The 18,470-nt window shown below is 36.7% G+C and overlaps 2 protein-coding genes and 1 pseudogene across 2 annotated transcripts; 1 reads left to right on the top strand and 2 right to left on the bottom strand.

Annotated features, from left to right (window-relative positions):
• Nucleotides 1-3,545, bottom strand: part of LOC148939033 (uncharacterized) — a 19,589-nt pseudogene extending 16,044 nt beyond the window's left edge.
• A 7,511-nt stretch (nt 3,546-11,056) lies between these two features.
• LOC148939032 (uncharacterized) lies at nt 11,057-14,590 on the top strand. Its single transcript, XM_089107289.1, has 2 exons — nt 11,057-11,124; nt 13,905-14,590. The coding sequence occupies exon 2, from the start codon at nt 13,949-13,951 to the stop codon at nt 14,543-14,545; it is 597 nt and encodes a 198-aa protein (XP_088963415.1). The 5' UTR covers nt 11,057-11,124; nt 13,905-13,948; the 3' UTR covers nt 14,546-14,590.
• Nucleotides 14,591-14,910: 320 nt separating this feature from the next.
• On the bottom strand, nt 14,911-18,002 carry LOC148939031 (uncharacterized). Its single transcript, XM_089107324.1, has 2 exons — nt 17,834-18,002; nt 14,911-16,161 (listed from the first exon to the last, which is right to left on the bottom strand). Exons 1-2 carry the CDS (start codon nt 17,897-17,899, stop codon nt 15,658-15,660), a joined length of 570 nt encoding a protein of 189 aa, XP_088963450.1. The 5' UTR covers nt 17,900-18,002; the 3' UTR covers nt 14,911-15,657.
• Nucleotides 18,003-18,470: the final 468 nt, after the last annotated feature.

Below are 18,470 nucleotides of genomic sequence, written 5' to 3'. Positions count from 1 at the left end.
GCAAATATTTTATTTGGTATCAATATTTTGTGGGAGGAATAAAAATCATTTTTATTAAATTAATTTATTAATACATTTACTCCTTCCCCTCCTGGGAAAAGATTTCACAATAGACCACAAAATGTGTGATGTTTTGGGTATAATCCGGAAAAAACACCATTTTTACAGCCTTCTCCCAATAAGAATGGAAGTTTTGACTTAAGTGCAGGCGTGGCAACAGAGGAGGGTGGCTTAAAGGTACAATATTCTGCATATCTTACCAAAACCCTTTCATAGCACTGCAAACTTGTCTTGAAATGTCTGTTATGGTAAAAAGCGAACAAAATACTTCAGCCATTAATAATTTTCATTCTTAGTTGTTGCTTTGCGTCAACCTTTTCAGTTGTTTGAAAAAGAAAATAAAACATTTTATTTATGATGCTAAAAATAACAGTGTTGGACTATACATAGTCATTCCAGGGTTTGAAAACCCTTTGCCTCAATAAGAAAAATTCCCTTTCCTTTCAAAACTTATAGTTCAGCTCAACCAAAATTCAAGCTAATTGTCCAAAATCATTTCTTGGTAGATACTTATGAATTTGAAAGATCCTATGGAAGTTCTTTCTTATTGATTCCAGCAAAACTAATTACTGAAGAAAAAATAAAGAAAAATACTTCAAAAATATATACTGCACAAGTTAATTACAAACCTTGATTATGGTTTTCCAATATTTCATTTATATCTGTTTCAATTGATGTTTCATGTGTCTCAGCAATCTCTTCATTGAAAGCTGGGCGTACTCCTAGAAATTTTAAAAATATAAAGCACAAACGAAAAATATATTAGCTGTCATTGTTGTATTTGCAGAACCATATTAGGAACAAGATTTTCAGTTAGATAAGATTTACTTAAAAAATGAACTACTACTAGCCTTTAAAGGCTGAATTTGCATTTTGAGTCAAATAAGAAATAACAGACAATAACAAAAAAAAGAACAACATACAAAATCAATTCAATGAAAAGATAAAATTTCTGAGGTCAGGTAAAACATAAAAGATAAAATTCTAAATTAAAAAATAAGTTCGAACATGAAATTAAAGTACAAAGCTAGGAAACACTTGCTACACTGGCAATACAAGAAATTGGTTATGTACAAGTTAAAAACTATTTATTATGTCAGTAAAACAAGGGATAAAACATTTTTGTATCGCAAGGTAGTACAAGGAATGGGATATAAGGTGGGGACACAGGCTGGAAGCAAATTATTTGCAACATAGTTGTCAGTTTCCCTCACTAATTTTTTGTTTTTAGATTTAATAAACAAGTCATACAAAAATAAAGTATAATGAATAATTTTAATTTTAAAGAAGAGAAACATATATTGGGGGCTTCAATATTGCAAATAATAATGATGATGTTTACATACAATGTTGGTATTTGAAAATGCGACAAATGTGAACTGCAGAACCGCGTTTTACAATTGCAGTTGAACTAGAAAAAACATCTTCTGTCTTTGAAACAGTAAAGAAGCCCCACAAAGGGTGGGTTTCTGTAAGGAAATATATTGAACTACGAGCATGTAAAGCAGCACAAACGTGACTGGACATACCCTATTCTTTTCTTTAAATAATATTTACATATTTTCTTTGACTTACTATTGGTGCAGTTTGTGTCCAATTGTGACTAATTCTAAGCTGATTAACGTCACTCATTCTCTCGTACGGCCTTTATTCGCCCAAAAAATTCATTTATCTATTCATGTATCTATTAAACATACGAAATGAAAAAAAACAAGTGGCAAGAGACGGTCGGTTTAATTTGGCACAGTGTGGGTATTGCCCAGTTTATGTTTTTGACTTCAAAACATGAATTGGGCCCTTCGGTGCTTGTGATAGCAATTTTTAAAAATAAATTTTTTTATCTTTATCTGGGCTTATCGTATTTGGTTTAAGACACTCATCTGATCATTTGGGATGATTTCCCAAAATCATCCCTGAACAATGGACTCGAAAAGGAAAAGGAATATGTCAATAATTAACACTTTGGGGGTCTTAATCACCTCTCAATTGCCTAGGCCACGTAATGAGCAGCTCTGAAGAGACCATGACATGCCACCTACTAATAGCAGCACCTCTCTTTCCAGGGTAGAAAGAACAGCGGCCAGGTTAAATCTTGGCATAGCATCGTCAGAGCAGGTATTGGACAGCTTGGGAATTCAGGGATTATGATGGGTCTAATCTAACGGGTCAATTTCGCATTGTCCTTCTTAGCAACGATAAAACAATCTTCTGCAGCACCCAAACATGATAGGTGCTGCAATTATGTATGATGTTCATCCTTAACTACATCAACGGTAACACAGGTGGGACTGTAGAGAGGATTTATGGCTACGTTTGATGGACTTCGGTTTAGTTAAATTTAGATAAGTCCAGGGCAAATTAGTTCCCATTCCAACAGCGCGTTTCTTGCTTTCTGATTCATTATATAACCGAATTAATGTAGTCCATGTTTATCTTCTATCCTAGAGTAGAAAAGGAGAGTTGCTACAGTGGTTTAGGCCCTGTGATTGCTGTTGAGCCAGAGCCTGAAACTCTGGTTTCAGAAACGTAGAGTTTACCTATTCTTTATTCCTCCGCCTTATGGATAGGGTTGGTTTACTTCTCCTTTTTTCTACGGATCTTACACTCCACCAACCGACATAATCAATTTTGCATGCCTTATAACAGATTTAACTTTTTTTCGAAAATACACTATAAATACAATTTGACGCATTGCACCTTTTTTTACTCAAATTCATTTAATCCAAAAACAAGACATAGCTCTCGTGGGCAAAGCCCAAATATGATGTCTCTTAGTCATAATTAGCAAAATAAAGTTGTCTTATAAAACTTCGTCACGATAATTAAACCAAAGGATAAAAACACTTGAGATTGAGAATAAAATTGTCGGATAAAAGGATTGTGGGATATAAGGCTGGGACACAGCTTATGGAGGACGATTTCTTTCAGGTGCATGGTATTCAGGAAAAGGTTCACGTTACGGCGGTTCAGTGTGCCGACTTACCAAAACGGAGGCATAAATTATTTCTTCTGCGCTCGAGGGTCTCTAGTTTTGAAATGTTTAACAAATGCAAATATGGTACCTTGCCCTCTTTGAAAGTGATTCTTACAGCTCTCTTTTGGGTTTTTTCAATCTTTTGTGTTGCTTCATTTGAGAGGCCAGGGTGCCACACAAGACAAGCATACTCTACTATGGGACGTACGAAAAAAATGCATACTTGTAATAAATGTGATTGGGGGCAACTCAATTTGTTTAAGGGTTTAAGGAGGGAAAGCGAGGAATTTGCTTGTCATAGGATATTATTTATATGGGTATCCCCTTTCAAATTGGAAGAAATTGCAACACCAAGGAGCTTAAGAGATGTGACAGAGGTTTCAGGAGGGATAGGATGAAGAAAAAGGGTAGGGAATTGAAGGAAACTTACTGAGACTAGTGCGGAGTCAGAAGGGTTAACTGTCATGTCAAGGGACGAGGCCTCAGAGGCAGTATCTTGAAGTATGCCCATTTGGTTACAAAAAATGTTTTTGTGACATGTCTCTAAAACTGTCGAGTCAATAAATTTACATCTATTGTCATAAAGGGTTGAAATAATGTTGATATTAAAGGAAAAAAGGAGAGGGCCTAGAATAGTACCCGGAGGAATGCTATTAAATATAGGGAGATTGTTTAAGAAACAAATTAGATATTTAACTGCTGGAGATCTGTTAGAGAGAAAAGAGGCAACGAGCTTAACTAGGAAATTTTCAGTGTGGAATTAATTTTTAAGTTTATCAATAAGTAAATTATGGTTAATCAAATTGAAAGCTTATTAAAGATCAATAGAAATCAGATTAAGCCACGTGTTTTTCAATTAATTTACCCATGGTATCAACAAGATGGATCAGGTAATGAGAGGTTGACGTGGATTTGAGACTACCAAACTGTCTAAGATGAATGAGGGGGAGGACTTTAATGGGAGAAAAAAGTTTTCTCCCAGTCTGGGAGAAAACTTTCATACAATTTTGAAAAAATGGAGGTGAGGGTAATAGGACGAATGCCATCGAAGCCAGTCTTCCTAATTTTGTTTTTGATTGGGGTAGTAAAGCCTTGTTTCCAATATTGAGGGAACTCTCCAGATTTGGTAATCTCATTAAACAGGGTAGATAGGGGCTTTGAAAGGTAATCACTGATAGGTTTAATGAGAGGAACAGGGATATCTAAAGGGCAAATGCTTGATCGTTTGAGTTTTTCAATTTTTTTCACAACATCAGGTGGGGAAATATGGGGGAATGAAAAAGAAACAGGAATATCCGGAAATACGTAACATAGTAGTCGCAGACTCTGGACAATAGAAGCCAGAAATTTATTGAGGTTATTAGCTGTGGTCTTTGGAGGTTAGTTTATATTGAAATTTAGATGTTCATGACTCTTGCAGGTAAGTTTTTTAATTTCAGAGTACCAATTCTTTGGTTTATCATGGCACAAGTTTTTAATTTTTTTTTATAGTAAGCTCGGGCAGCTTTTCTAATTTAAATTTTTAATTTCTTTCTTAATTTATTTGCTTCAGCTAAACTACCCCTTTAAAATAAGTTTATTTTTGTGCGGATTAAAATTAAATAATAACCAAAGTATTTTTAGTCAAAGTTTTTTTATATGGTATTCAAGAAAATTTGAATTGGTCAGCAAATATTTCTGCCCTATGTCATTTTAGTTCATTTAATGCCAAGAGTTTCCATTTACAACAGAAGTTCAAGGGGGTCAATACTGAGTTTCTTCTAGAGAGTGGAGGTCTAGTCTTAGAGAAAAATTTGGAAGTAGAACAAAATCAAAAGATATCATCCAAAAATCATATAATGCATAATTATAAAGATTAATAAGACATACTAGATAGTGTATCCAAAAAACTTTTTAGGTTGCTAAAAAATCTAAAAACGTTTTAGATCTTTTAGGTTGAACTGCAATGTAAAATGTAGGTTTTTGAGTATTATAACTAGAAGGCTAAGCATAGTTCAAATAAAACACTTTAACTAATAACCAATGCAGCAAAAGCCTACCCACAAAAGTTTACAACCTGAAACATAGCCCAATATTTGACTAAAAATTAAAACATAAAATTTGGAGTATTTATAAAATAACAAAAAACATTGGTTGAAATATCTTAACGAAGAACAATCTGGTATCTAGGAAACTAATTGATGTACATGAATAGAACTTCCAGCAATGGACATGGGGCCCATATTATGCCACAATTGCCCCCCCTAGCTGAGGTAAGATGCAGCCAAAGGACATATGCAGTTTTATAGATATATGTATGAGATTTGGCACTGTCCTAGACCTTGGTAAAGTGTCCTTTTACCCTAGTAAAAGTCAAAAGAATCTTTAAAATTCTCGTAGGGAATATAAAGCTTGAATATCATGCGTAAAATTATTAATTTGTCTTTTCAACAATGTTCAACCAATTTAGATTTTTTTTTTATTTTAACAGTAAACACAAAGTTTTGAAGATTTAATTCATAAGATGGATAGAACAAAATCTCAACTATGAGATAATAGCAAAGTTTTTGTTATTATTGTTGTTCAATGTTCAATGGGTCTATTAACAAATAAGAACATAAATCTCACAAAATCAAAATGCTCAGTCCATTCCTGGACGCTAAGAACCAAAATCATTACAATTTAACATAATACGCGGAATGGTCAACGCTCCTAATCTCAGACACAACCATACTCCTTATTTACCAAATAACTAACACTATTACCTTCCCGTTCCTTACCCTCAGGGGAAACGACCCCGTCATATTTAAAAATCATACATTTGTAATTTAAATTTACTACTTACATTTAATTCTAATTTTTTTTATTATTATTAACTATTCATTTGAAACGCTATTAAATGATTTTTTACTCTTTTTTTTTAAATGATGCGAGGGAGCTCCTACCTCTCAGCTCTTCTGGGATCAGGTTCCATATCTTTGCACAAGATACGTTAGGAGCGAAATCTGATCGCACGGTCGGGGTGAGGGGTAATTGCAGGTTTGATGATGATCGGGTATGCAAATTATGCTGGTCTGAAATAGGTCGAAATAATCTTTTAAACGCAGATGGCAGCTCTCCAGCTAAAAACTTGAACACAAAGGTCAAGCATGATAATTGATGCAGGGACCCTAATAACAAGTACTCTTCATTTTTTTCAACTAATATCAGGCATCATTGATGAATCTAATTCAGTTTTCGCAGGTGGGATTTAAAAGTTGATTGCTAAATCATTGCAAAATACTGTAAATGGGGTTTTATAAGAGCATTGTAAAGGAGAACCAGCGTTTTCTGCGGCAAAGCGCTTTTCAATTTTTTATTATTCCAAAATTCCGGGATAGCTTCAACTCTACTGCTTGAATATGATGCACGAATGATAGGTTCTCATCGAGGAGGATTCCTAGGTATTTTGCAAAATGCTTTTCTGGCCGACTAATCACACCTCTGGATGTCTTGATACCACATATCTCCGGATGGACACTTCCAACCCGGGAAAAAAAATAAAACGCAAGATTTCTCAACATTAATAACAAGTCGGTTAGCATCCATCCAGAGATACGTCCCCTCCAGAACCTTCCTCAGTTTAGACATGAGCGTTGTCTTATCCGTTTCACAGCAACCAAGCGTGGTGTCAAGGCAAAGGCCACGAGCTCATCATCTTCACCTTCGGACTGGAGGGAGTTTTCATCCTTGCACAAGTTAAAGCAGCGAAGATTTGTTCGTGCCGGGTTCAGCACTCGACTCAGATCGTTTACATGGATCAGGAAAAGTAATGGTCCTAATATTGAGCCCTGGGGGACACCGCAGTTAACGAGCACATCGTTTCCAGGATCTTCTCCCAAATAAATCCTGCGGTCCCTCAGATATGATCTGAACCAATCCAGAGCTTCACCTCTTATTCCTATATGTTCCAGTTTCCCGAAGAGAATTGAATGGTACATGCTATCAAATGCTTTCCTGATATCAAGCAGAACCGCTGCAGGTATTAGACCAGAATCCAAAGTTTTGTTTATCCATAAACTTAACGCCGTTAGTGCATCCTGTGTGGAGTGCCCTGGTCTGAACCCAAACTGGCGATTATTAAGAAACCCTTTCTTCTCCAGAAACTGGAGTAGCTGTTGTTGCATAGGTTTTTCAAAAACTTTTGAAAAAACTGAGAGGATAGAAATAGGTCTGTAATTAGCGGGGTTAACTCGAGAACCCTCTTTATGCTGTGGAATTATTCTAGCTTTCTTTAGCAGTTCTGGGAAAGTGTCCTTGTGCAGAGACAAATTTATGAGGTAAGTAAGGGGTTCAATGATTGAAGGGGCAACTGCTTTTAACACTTTGGTATGTACTCGGTCGAACCCAGAAGCCGAATTGCCTCTTAGATTTAGTACGATTAGCAGAATTTCAGATGAAGAGACAAGTGCTATTGCCATGTATTTAGTGCATGCCGGGCCAAGGTAATCTTTAAAACTCTTCGCGGAATTCCCAACAGAATCTGCTGTTTTTCTGCCCACTTCTGGCAAAAATGTTCCCAATGCATTTGCAACGTTATCTGGTCCTGTTACTGTCTCCGCATTGACAGATAATTTAGATGGAAGCTCAGATGGGGGCTGCAGGGACGCAGTATAGAGTTAACAACCTTCCATATTTTCCGAGAATTTTTGTCACTTTCAGCTATTTTCCCACTAAAATAATCTCGTTTAGCTTTACGTAAAACTGATCGACGACATTTTTTATATTTTTCATATTTCTCCAGCGTTGCAATGCATGGGTCATTTGTGTAATCCATCCACAGTTTATTTTTCCTGTTAATACACTGGAGCAGTCCATGACTAATCCAAGGGATTCTGGGTTGATTTTTCCGTCCCGTCTTCCTTGAACGCTTTTCACAACAGCAATCCGTATATATTCTCATGAAAATGTTATGAAATTCCTCAAATCCTGAATTAGCATCAACTGTATTCATAACACTTTCCCAGGATGTGCTCTCCAGATTTTGATTAAGGGTTTTCAAGTTCTCGTCATTCAGTTTCCAGGTAGTAAACCCCTGCTTAATCGAAGCATTAGGCTTTAGATATTTATGCTGTATGTTGAAATTTGTAAGCAGAGGGAAGTGATCTGAAGTGTCGGATAGCAGAACTGAGGCTGATGTTGGAGGCAGAGTCGAAAAAATGTTGTCAATCAGTGAGTGGGAAGTCGCAGTTACTCGGGTTGAAATCGTCATCGAGAGGTACATATTCAAAGCAGACATTATACTAAGCAGATCTGTCGCACCGGAAGATAGAGGAAGAGTAAGATTGATGTTGAAGTCCCCCATTAAGATAGCTTCATTCCCTTGTTTCTCTAGATGATCCGATATTTGGCTTAAGTTTTCCAAGAATGAAGAAACAGATCCTGCCGGTGGGAGGTATACTTCTCCAACTGTTAATTTCTTCTGTGAAGGTAAACACATTTCCAGGAAAAGTGATTCATAAATTCCTTCTATATTCCGGGTTAATTCTTTGTTAATGCATACCAAGTACTCTTGCCGTGTGTAAATAGCTAAACCTCCTCTCTTCAATGCTGTTCTGTGCAAAAAATGGAAAGTATATCCAGGTATTTCCAGAAGGGTATCTGTTTGTCTTGTTAAAAAGGTTTTGCAAAGTCCGACTACATCTGGCTGCAACTGTTGACAAAGAGTCGTTAGATCTGCAAACGATGAGCATAACCCTTGACAGTTCAGTTGAAGAACAGTGAGCTGAGAGTCAGAGCGTCCCGTACTTAAATTACACACTTCTTCATAACGGCTTCTATGAAATTTACTTTTATCAAATAACGGGGTATCAGATTCATTATTAATTTCTAAATCAAAAATATTTTCTAAATCCAAAAAATTTCTTCCCGCTCTACTAGTCTAGCATTACTATGGGTTGTTGAGGAGGAGGCACCCCAGGGAAAATTAGAACAGGAATTAATCATTTACCAACATACTGAAGAGAGACAATGGCTTTACGTTTGAGAAGAGCAGTAGACCACTCTGAAGTTTGTAAACCCGAACTTTTCTTGTAACTCTGGAAAAGAAAAACAAAGCAAGAACACACGAAAAGGAAAAACATTTCATTGGATAAACAGAAATCAAGAATATGCAAGCGGCGAATAACACATAAACACTCTCTCATGGCACAGTTATAATACTTTTTAAATTTAAATTTTTCATCAATTTTACTGCTCTAATTTTACCAATATTCACTCCTAATTACTTTCATTATTATAGCTACCCCACAAACCTCACAAAGTATTAAAAAAAAAAAGAAAAATTCTAAGCGTCCGAATTAGAATCATTCGCATCGTCCGAGCCAGCGCGGGGAAGCTTGAGCAGATCGTAGCATTCGTCTGGAAACTTCATCCACTGAGCCGTCTTTGATTTCTTGGTTTCTAACCAAAGTTTGATCCCTTTTTGGATCAGACGCGTTTCCACTATTTTCTCACTCGCTATTTTTGAATTTCGTAGCTTATAACCAAGTGATAAAAGTTCTTTGCGTCGTTTCTCGAGATCAGCTGGCAAGTCAACAGATACGCTAAAACTGTTTTTTTAGTTTACCACACTCTTTCATTATTTCTGACCGATCAAAATTTTCAAGGCTAGCGAAAATCGGATGAGCGGACTTTTTTCGTTCCGCGCTGTTTCTCAGTTTAGGACCGCTAGAGCCAGACTACTCGGCATTTGACGGTTTTTTTGAAATTCTGTATACCACATTCATCCGTATCTCGTTTGCGGTAGCTATTCCGAGTTTTTATTTGAAGAAGCCAACTACTTTCTGACGGAGATCTTCGCCATCTGAAGATTCTAGACCGTGGATAACAAAATTGTTTCTTCTCGAGTATAGTTCTGACCAAAGAGCGGTCGATTTAACTCTTAAAAGCTCGGATCTGAGCGACCAGTTTTCCGACCGTAGAAGTTTATCTTACTGCTGGAGATTTGCGAATTTCTGCAGGACTTCGTCCATTCGGTCATCAAAATATTGTCTCGTGAGTGCCATAATTCTTGACTATAATTCAACTATGGCTTTAAAAATTTTCAAAAAAACATAAAGTGATACATACTCGCGAGGACCCCTGTATGGTAATAGAACCAGCTATCACTTGGGGCTCGCTTTCAGGAAATGTATTGTTTGAGAAATTCTAATTTGACGTTTCTCCGACCAGCGTTAGTGAACTATCCAATCAGTAATTATCCAATCTTAAATTCACCAAAAACTTTATGTAAAACTATTGGAGAGAAGAAAGATAGCATGCCAAAACTTGAACAGAGAACATAAACGTTAGATATTTCATTTTTGAAGCCATATCCATAACATAATTTTATTATAATTAAATTTTTTAGTTTGTATTGTCATTGTCCTATGACCTTTAGAACAATAACCATTATCGTTATCAATATTGAGTTTTTATTTTTATGGAAATGGTTATCTTTAGAACTTGGAATTCTAACATTCATTTAAGTTTATTACCGTAGTTTAGTGTTTAAGCTGTGTAGCTATACTAAGCTGAGAAATATTTGATTGAATCTGAACATACTATTCTAAGAAAATTATTTAAAAAAAAACAAGCAAAATTACTTGCTTTAGAGAAAACATGGACATTAAATCCGCTATATTTTTGCCCTACTCTGTTCACAGTGACAAGAACAAGATAGGCCTTTGTTATTTATGCTTAACAACAAGTTTAGCAGCTTTGTTTTTTTCATACCAGAATAAAAATTATTAAAACCTGGAATTCAACAATTACTATAGGTTCACACAGGAGCGAAATTTGCCTGTCGCCGCAATTTAGTTGCCAACTTTGGCAATTTTAGTTGCTTCGTCAAGCAACTACCCAGAGTTGAAAAAATCCAACTTTTATCGGGCAACTGAGCGATTTTTCGAGCAATTTTTTCAAAACAACAGCAACGATGGGAGAAACAAATAAAAACGATCAAACTGAAAAGTTAATTATGGCTGTCCAGTTTAATAAAATTATTTATGAAAAGAAGGAAAAGGGACATAAAAATGCAGTTTTGGTCCTGAAAGTATGGGAGCAGGAGTCTAGAGCGACAGGATTACCAGGTGAGAACCATTAGCCTATGTCAGTGTGGGTCCACCTTTTTTTGTTACTGCAGTTGCAAGAAAGGCATGTAATATGGCACAGTAAAGTTGCAGAGACCCCTGATAAAATCACTTTTTTCCTACTGTTTATTATTCAGTCTATTGGGCTAAAGGTGCATAGGCCTAGGTGCTTCTGAGTAGAAGCAGGATATTAACAACTTATTTCTTACTGTACATCCTGTTCTATTGGGCAGTATCTCTGCACTTTCACCATAGGGGTTCCTTCTATTTTGTTAATTTAGACAACCATAACCTAGGCTATTTGTTCTTGATGTGCTGACAACCAATTAAGCATTCTGTTCAGTCCTAACAAGAAAAAACAGAACTGAGGTCTATTACCTTATTTTTCTTACTCATCTTATTACATGGTAAAGGTGCAGATTAGCTACCCCTACAGTATAGAGTGCAGAGGTACTGCCCAGTAGAACCAGGATATACAGTAAGAAGTGAGTCGTTGCAGAGACCCCTCTCTCTGTAAAGTTGCAGAGACGCCTGATAAAATCACTTTTTCCCTACTGTTTATTATTCAGTCTATTGGGCTAAAGGAGCATAGGCCTAGGTGCTTCTGAGTAGAAGCAGGATATTAACAACCTATTTCTTACTGTACATCCTGTTCTATTGGGCAGTATCTCTGCACTTTTACCATAGGGGTTCCTTTTATTTTGTTAATTTAGACAACCATAACCTAGGCTATTTGTTCTTTATGTGCTGACAACCAATTAAGCATTCTGTTCAGTCCTAACAAGAAAAAACAGAACCGAGGTCTATTACCTTATTTTTCTTACTCATCTTATTACATGGTAAAGGTGCAGATTAGCTACCCCTACAGTATAGAGTGCAGAGGTACTGCCCAGTAGAACCAGGATATACAGTAAGAAGTGAGTCGTTGCAGAGACCCCTCTCTCTGTAAAGTTGCAGAGACGCCTGATAAAATCACTTTTTTCCTACTGTTTATTATTCAGTCTATTGGGCTAAAGGAGCCTAGGCCTAGGTGCTTCTGAGTAGAAGCAGGATATTAACAACCTATTTTTTACTGTACATCCTGCTCTATTGGACAGTATCTCTGCACTTTTACCATAGGGGTTCCTTCTATTTTGTTGATATAGACAACCATAACCTAGCCTATTTGTTCTTGATGTGCTGACAACCAATTAAGCATTCTGATCAGTCATAACAAGAAAAAATAGAACCGAGGTCTATTACATTATTTTTCTTACTCATCGTATTACATGGTAAAGGTGCAGATTAACTACCCCTGCAGTATAGAGTGCAGAGGTACTGCCCAGTAGAACCAGGATATACAGTAAGAAGTGAGTCGTTAATATACTGCTTCCACTGGGACGTATCTCTGCAACATTACAGCCCAATTGACTGAATAATATGCAGTAAGAAAAAAGTCTTTTTTATAAGGGGTAGCTAACCAGCACCATTACCGTATAAACTTTATTACAGCAATGTGAACGGAGCCTAAGCCTGGCCTGAGCTATGTTACGAAAAAAAAAGATCTGGATTCCATTTTCTCATACGAAGGACCATTCAGAATGTTTCATTTGGTTGCATTGGTGCATCACAAGCACATTTGATGGTCAAATTGAATAAAATGTTAGCTTCATAAAATTTTTTATGTGTTCTTTGACTTGTTTGGGTGTAATAAGGTGTATGTTGTAAGGTGACCCAGACGATGTTAACAATCCATAATTCCTGGATAGTACCTAGACACTAAACTATCGACTGCAGTCCCAAAATATGGAAACACTACTCTTTTCTCATATTTATTGAGCCATAGGAATTTAATTTCACCACCACGTAGTTGCCATAGTTTTCATTTATTCCTTTCCTAGAACTGCTTTATAGGAGAAAAATAAATATTGAGCTGTGAGGATAATCAGCTAAATTTGCTAGATCTGCTTAAAATTTAGCCATGTAGGCTATTAACTTGACTGACAAAAAGGAAACAGGGGCATCTTTAAGGGGGGTTTGGAAGCTACACTCCTTCCTCACTCCTTTTATGGGACCAAATTTATAAAAAATCACAAAGGTAGCACCATATTTTACCTAAACTACCAAAAAACTGCCAAAAATTATCAAAAATGTCAAAATTCTACAAAAAAAGCTTTGCTAAAGGTTGCTTTTGGTGAAATAAATGTCTACCCAAAACTCTCTAGACTTTGTGTTTGTGCACTGGTACCTACACAAAGTTGCATTTGGTCTGAAACTGAAGAATTTTTTCTCTTATATTACTGCCTTGCTACAGCACTTACGTTGTACATATAATCTTATGTTAAATAGACTTATGTTAGGGCTATTATATTAACTTTGGAAGTTTCTTGCCCCTAATTAGAGGGCAAATGATTATGCTATTTGTATAATCCTATAATTTTCTCTTTTATATCTTGTAACCTTTTTCGGAATCTGTTTGGATTTTAAAATGCAAACAGTAGTTCAGTGGTATAAGGGGTTTCCAATTACAAGTGGAATCTATCCAGAGGGGTAGCCAGAATTCTCATGCAATATAAACACTTTCATCAGGCACCTTTGCATCTTAAAGAAACTTCTTTGCTTCAGCAATTGCTAGGGTTCTCTAGCAGGGGCATTTTGAGCCAAAATAAAGGGGGAGGAGATAAAACTTTTTTTGAGAATAGCAACTAAAAAAAAATGGTATAGTTTTGCTAAAGGGGGCTGTATTGCTGTAATTTATAGAATTTTATTTAAAAACATTACATATTTTTTTTTCATTGCAGTTGCAGCATGCAAGGACAAGTGAAAGAATTTGCGAACCACCTTTATGAGGGAGAAGAAAGCTTGGAAAAGTGGAGGAGGAGCAAAAGACAAAAAGCCATGGAAATGGTTCAAGCTTTTACAGTTCCTTGAGAAAGCATTTGAGAACTGCGAGACAGATTCTAATTACAAGGACGACGCTAGTGCCAGTGCTACTTATGTCCTAACTATCCCTGATGGTGGAAATGGAGAGATGCTCAAGAGTCCTCTAGTTGAGGATACATCTTGTTCCATGACTTTGGGTCCCGTATGTTTAATATTAGAAGAAACAGATACCAACCAAAATGTTAATTCCATTGTGAAAGCTGAGGTTGAAGTCCCAGTGGAAATGCCTCAATCGTCAAAACGTGCCAATTCTCCTGTGTCAAACCGTAAAAAGAGTGATAAGAAAGTGAAAGGTGGAGGAAATCAAGAAACTGACTACCTAGATCGTAGTATTATTGAATACTTAAATACAAAGAAAGAAGATGATACTCTTGCGACTTGCTTTGGACGAATAGTCGCGAAAAAACTTTCTGAAATGGATACAGCAGCTAGAGACTTTGCCATGTTCAAAATCCATGAGCTGCTTTACAACATTAGTTCTGGCCACTTGCAGCCGTGAAGGAGCTCCAGTTTTTTCTCTCATTTTTTTTATACATATATTTATGTTTAGTAAAGTATATAATTGAATACTAAGCTGAATTTTAAAACCTAGTATAAGTCTAGTGCAAAGAATATAGAATAGAGAGAAGCCAAACTCAGTATATTTTGGTTGCTGTTAAGTCCAGGTAAAAACATCTAGCTGGCCAGCGGCTCTTGTTGCAGAAAAGATTAGAAAAGCCAGACAATAGTTCTGCTCTATCAAGCAATAGGAATTTGTACTTGCAGTTTCGTACTAAGTGGAGGTTAGTACTAACTGCCTCTCGGTTACTAGGGGCTGCTAGGACTTTCGTCGCAGCATGGAAGAGATAGGAAGGTTGGCTTCTCTCTAATTTGTTCCAAGTAGTCAGTACCACCTGGTCTCTTGCCCTCTAGCTGATAGAAAATGATCAAGAAATTGAATTTATCGCCTACCAAAAAAATTAAGATACCACAAAGAGCCGTATCAAAAAAGAACAGTATAGGTCACTGAACTGTAAGTTTAATCTCCACCAAATAAGTACCTATCTTGCCAGGACAGCTTACCAGTGGCAGAGGAAAAATACTTTGCAAAACTTGAGCGCACTTCTGCTGCAAGCTCTGTGTAGTTGTTAGCACTCTGACGGCTGATCCTCTCTTTCCACACATCTCGGGCTTCAGATCTCCATTGCCCGGGGAGCATTTCACCTTGCCCTCTATTCTATCACCATAGTTCCTTGGACAATAACTGCTGGTCTTTTCAGCCATCAGAAAGTTGTGCAAACACACACAAGTTTTTACTGTGTTACGAATAGTACTCAGCTTGGCAAATATCGGGCTATGAAATACTCTCCATCGTGCTGCTAAAATTCCAAAAGCATTCTCCACACACATCCGAGCTCTTGAAAGCCTATGCCATCAGGTATTGGTTTTAAAAGTAGTAGTTCTAGGGTGCCACTGAGAATAGCTTTCCCAAACTCTGACCTTGAAAAAACACCAGCATCACTAGAGCTCCCTTCTGCTCCGATGTTCACAAGTGTTAACCTGTATTGAGCATCAGCAACTGCGAGTAATACTATGCTAAAAAAATCCTTTGTAATTAAAATAATATGAGCCTTATGCTTCAGGACACTTAATTCGTATGTGCTTTCCATCAATAGATCCCACGCAGTTAGGAAAATTCCATCTAGCTTCAAATTCTTTTGGAATTTCTGTGTCGCTTTTTTTGGTTGGTGATTGCAACACTCGGGGTTGCAGTATTTCTGAAATAGCTGCAATAGTTTCTTCAATTATTTGGGTCACTGTTGATCGTCCTGTAAAGTATGCAAATGACAGAGACCTTCTACTTTCCCCTGTAGATAGGTGCCTCATTGTCAGTGAAAGACGCTCGCTGGCACTAATGCATCTTCGCCAGTTCGTATCTTGTTTAGAGATAAGGGATTCAACCATTGATAGTAGTTCCTGGAACTTCTGGGGACTCATCCTCATATAGTCAAAAAACCAGCACTCATCATTTTGTTGAAGTGACTTGACAAGAGTAGCATGACCACTTGATTTTTCTCTTTGTATTAGCACTGGTCTGATCCAACAGCTTCTTTGTGGTCCACTTGAAGTTGTTTGCTGAAAAGAAAAGACCAAGTCAGTGTTTTAGCATAAATTCATTTTTCTGGATTTTCTGAAATTTCCAAAAATGCCAAAACAATTTACCGAAAGTTGGTATTGTAATGAAAAACTTGATTTTTGAGAAATGAGTTTTTACCAAAAATTAACTCAGTTATTTGGCAAAAAATGGACATATAAAAGCTTTCTTGGTGGATATGAGCCCCCCCCTTTATTTTTGGCTTAAAATCCCACAGATTAAGTGTGAAAACTAGTCGGTGTTGACTTTTAGGCTATGTTTGGACGTTTTTACTTTTCCTACTATAGTGAGTCCTGTAGAATTGACAGAGGTGAGGTCAGCAAGATTCCTTGAGCAGTTTCTCTATCAGATGATCCAAAACTTCAAAGATTTTTGGTAGCTTTACCTCTACCATTGCCATGGGGTATACTATAGTAAAAAGTTTAAGAAGATCAGGTGCACTCATGAAATTCCAGTTTTTGACCGTTTTGGGATCCTAGCTTGCAGCCTACAGCTTTGCCTCCAGCCATTTGTTGTTGCCTTTGGCCTCTCTAACCTTATTAAACTTATCTGGGATCAGGAATATATAAGGGACAAATTACTACTGCCTGCTTCATACAATATTGCTAAAATTTCAAAAACATCAGGTGGAAAGTCTCCAGCCAGCAATACACATTGACGAAAAACCCCTCTGCATATTATGCAGCATAGAGTGACCTTTGGCAAAGTCAGCACAAAGAGCAGCTACCGTGTTATTCATCCAACCACCATGTTATTCATCAACGCAAATTGCTGCTTGGAGAGTTTAAATCCAATTTTTTGTCAAATTTTAGGAACTGCATGGTTACCATTGTCTTCATGAGGTAGCAGTACTACTCCCCTTATATATTCTTGTCTAGTTCAAGAGAACAGGTCCAATTAAAAATTAAGAGAAGTTAAAAAAAGTAACTTATTAATTCCAGGTGACAGAGAAGTAACAGCAGGAAAAATTGAAAAGTAACTTTGTAGTTACTTCTTTAGTAACTTTATCAAAACATGGTCAACAAGCATCGGTAGACATGTAGACAAGTTCCCCATCTGAAATATGCGGGTAGCTGTGAGCAACTAAATGGAGTATGCTAATCAATATGGATTAAGTGAACTTACACAAAATCAAAACATCATTGAGAAATTTTATGGCCTCATGCTGAAGGGGAACTCGAACTAGTGAAGTAACTTGTGCACAATCATCAGCAGACAGCGCAAGTAATGGAGGCTGAAAGCAGCAATGGTTACTGAAAAGTTCCAAGTGTGTAGTTACTTTGAAATTGGTAAACATGTAGACGAGCTACCCTTCGGAAATATGCAGTCTATGTGAGCAGCTAAATGAGAATAGATTTCAATGTCCTAGTGGGATGACTAAATTGAGTATGCTGAAAAATACATATTAAATTAAGTCACCAAAAATCAACACATAACTGAGAAATTTTATGCCCTTATGCTGAAGGGTAGCTCGTCTACATGTTCACCTTGAAATTAATACAAAGTAGATTGCAATGTTTACCTGGAACACCCTCCAAGTGTAGGGTGCACCTGAGCATTGTTGCCTACTATTGTTTATGCCCTACACAAAACTGATATGAGCACAGCAAAGTCTTGGTTTTTATCAGCAAGAAAAAGTAGTGTTCAACTCACTGTATTTCTCTTCTTCTTTCGCCTTCTCACAGCAAGGGAAAGAAGTAAAACATCATTCTGATCCATTTCAACCACGCTCTTTTAATTTTGAATATTTTGCGGGTAAAAGTTGGACGACGTAAAAATCCTGTGTGAACATAACGGCGACTAAAATTGCACATCGGTGCAATTGACGAATATTGCCTATCGCAGCAACTGCTTCTGTGTGAACCTAGAGTTAGAGTATGTATTGCTCAGTAAATAAACAGTTAAATATGGTAATTTTATTCCAAGACACATTGTTTTTAATTATGCTGAAAAATTAATGAATACATATTTTATTAATTTAACCTGTGAAGTTTTTAACAAACAAAAATGTTTAAAGAAAGCAGACATGAATTGGTCTGCTAATGAAAGCTCAAGAAGTAGATTCTAATCTTTGGATGAAAGCTTAGGAGCCAAGAGAAAATGTGAAAAGCTTACCTTTTATTGAAAAGGATTCTTTCTGGCTCAGTTGACTGCCTTCTAGAAGGCTTCAACATCCTAGCCTCTAGTCTAAAAGCCCCATTCCCAAGAAGAGAAAATGGATTGTTGCCACCATTCAAAGACCTTGAATAACTAGGAAAGACAGTGCCATTCATAGCTTTTTGGTAAATAC

Source organism: Artemia sp. Qi Xiang Cuo, unplaced genomic scaffold, assembly GCF_049724085.1.
Source record: "Artemia sp. Qi Xiang Cuo unplaced genomic scaffold, ASM4972408v1 HiC_scaffold_22, whole genome shotgun sequence".
Lineage (NCBI taxonomy): Eukaryota > Metazoa > Arthropoda > Branchiopoda > Anostraca > Artemiidae > Artemia > Artemia sp. Qi Xiang Cuo.
Note: the sequence above shows the minus strand (reverse complement) of the source record. Positions and strands in the feature narration are given on the sequence as shown.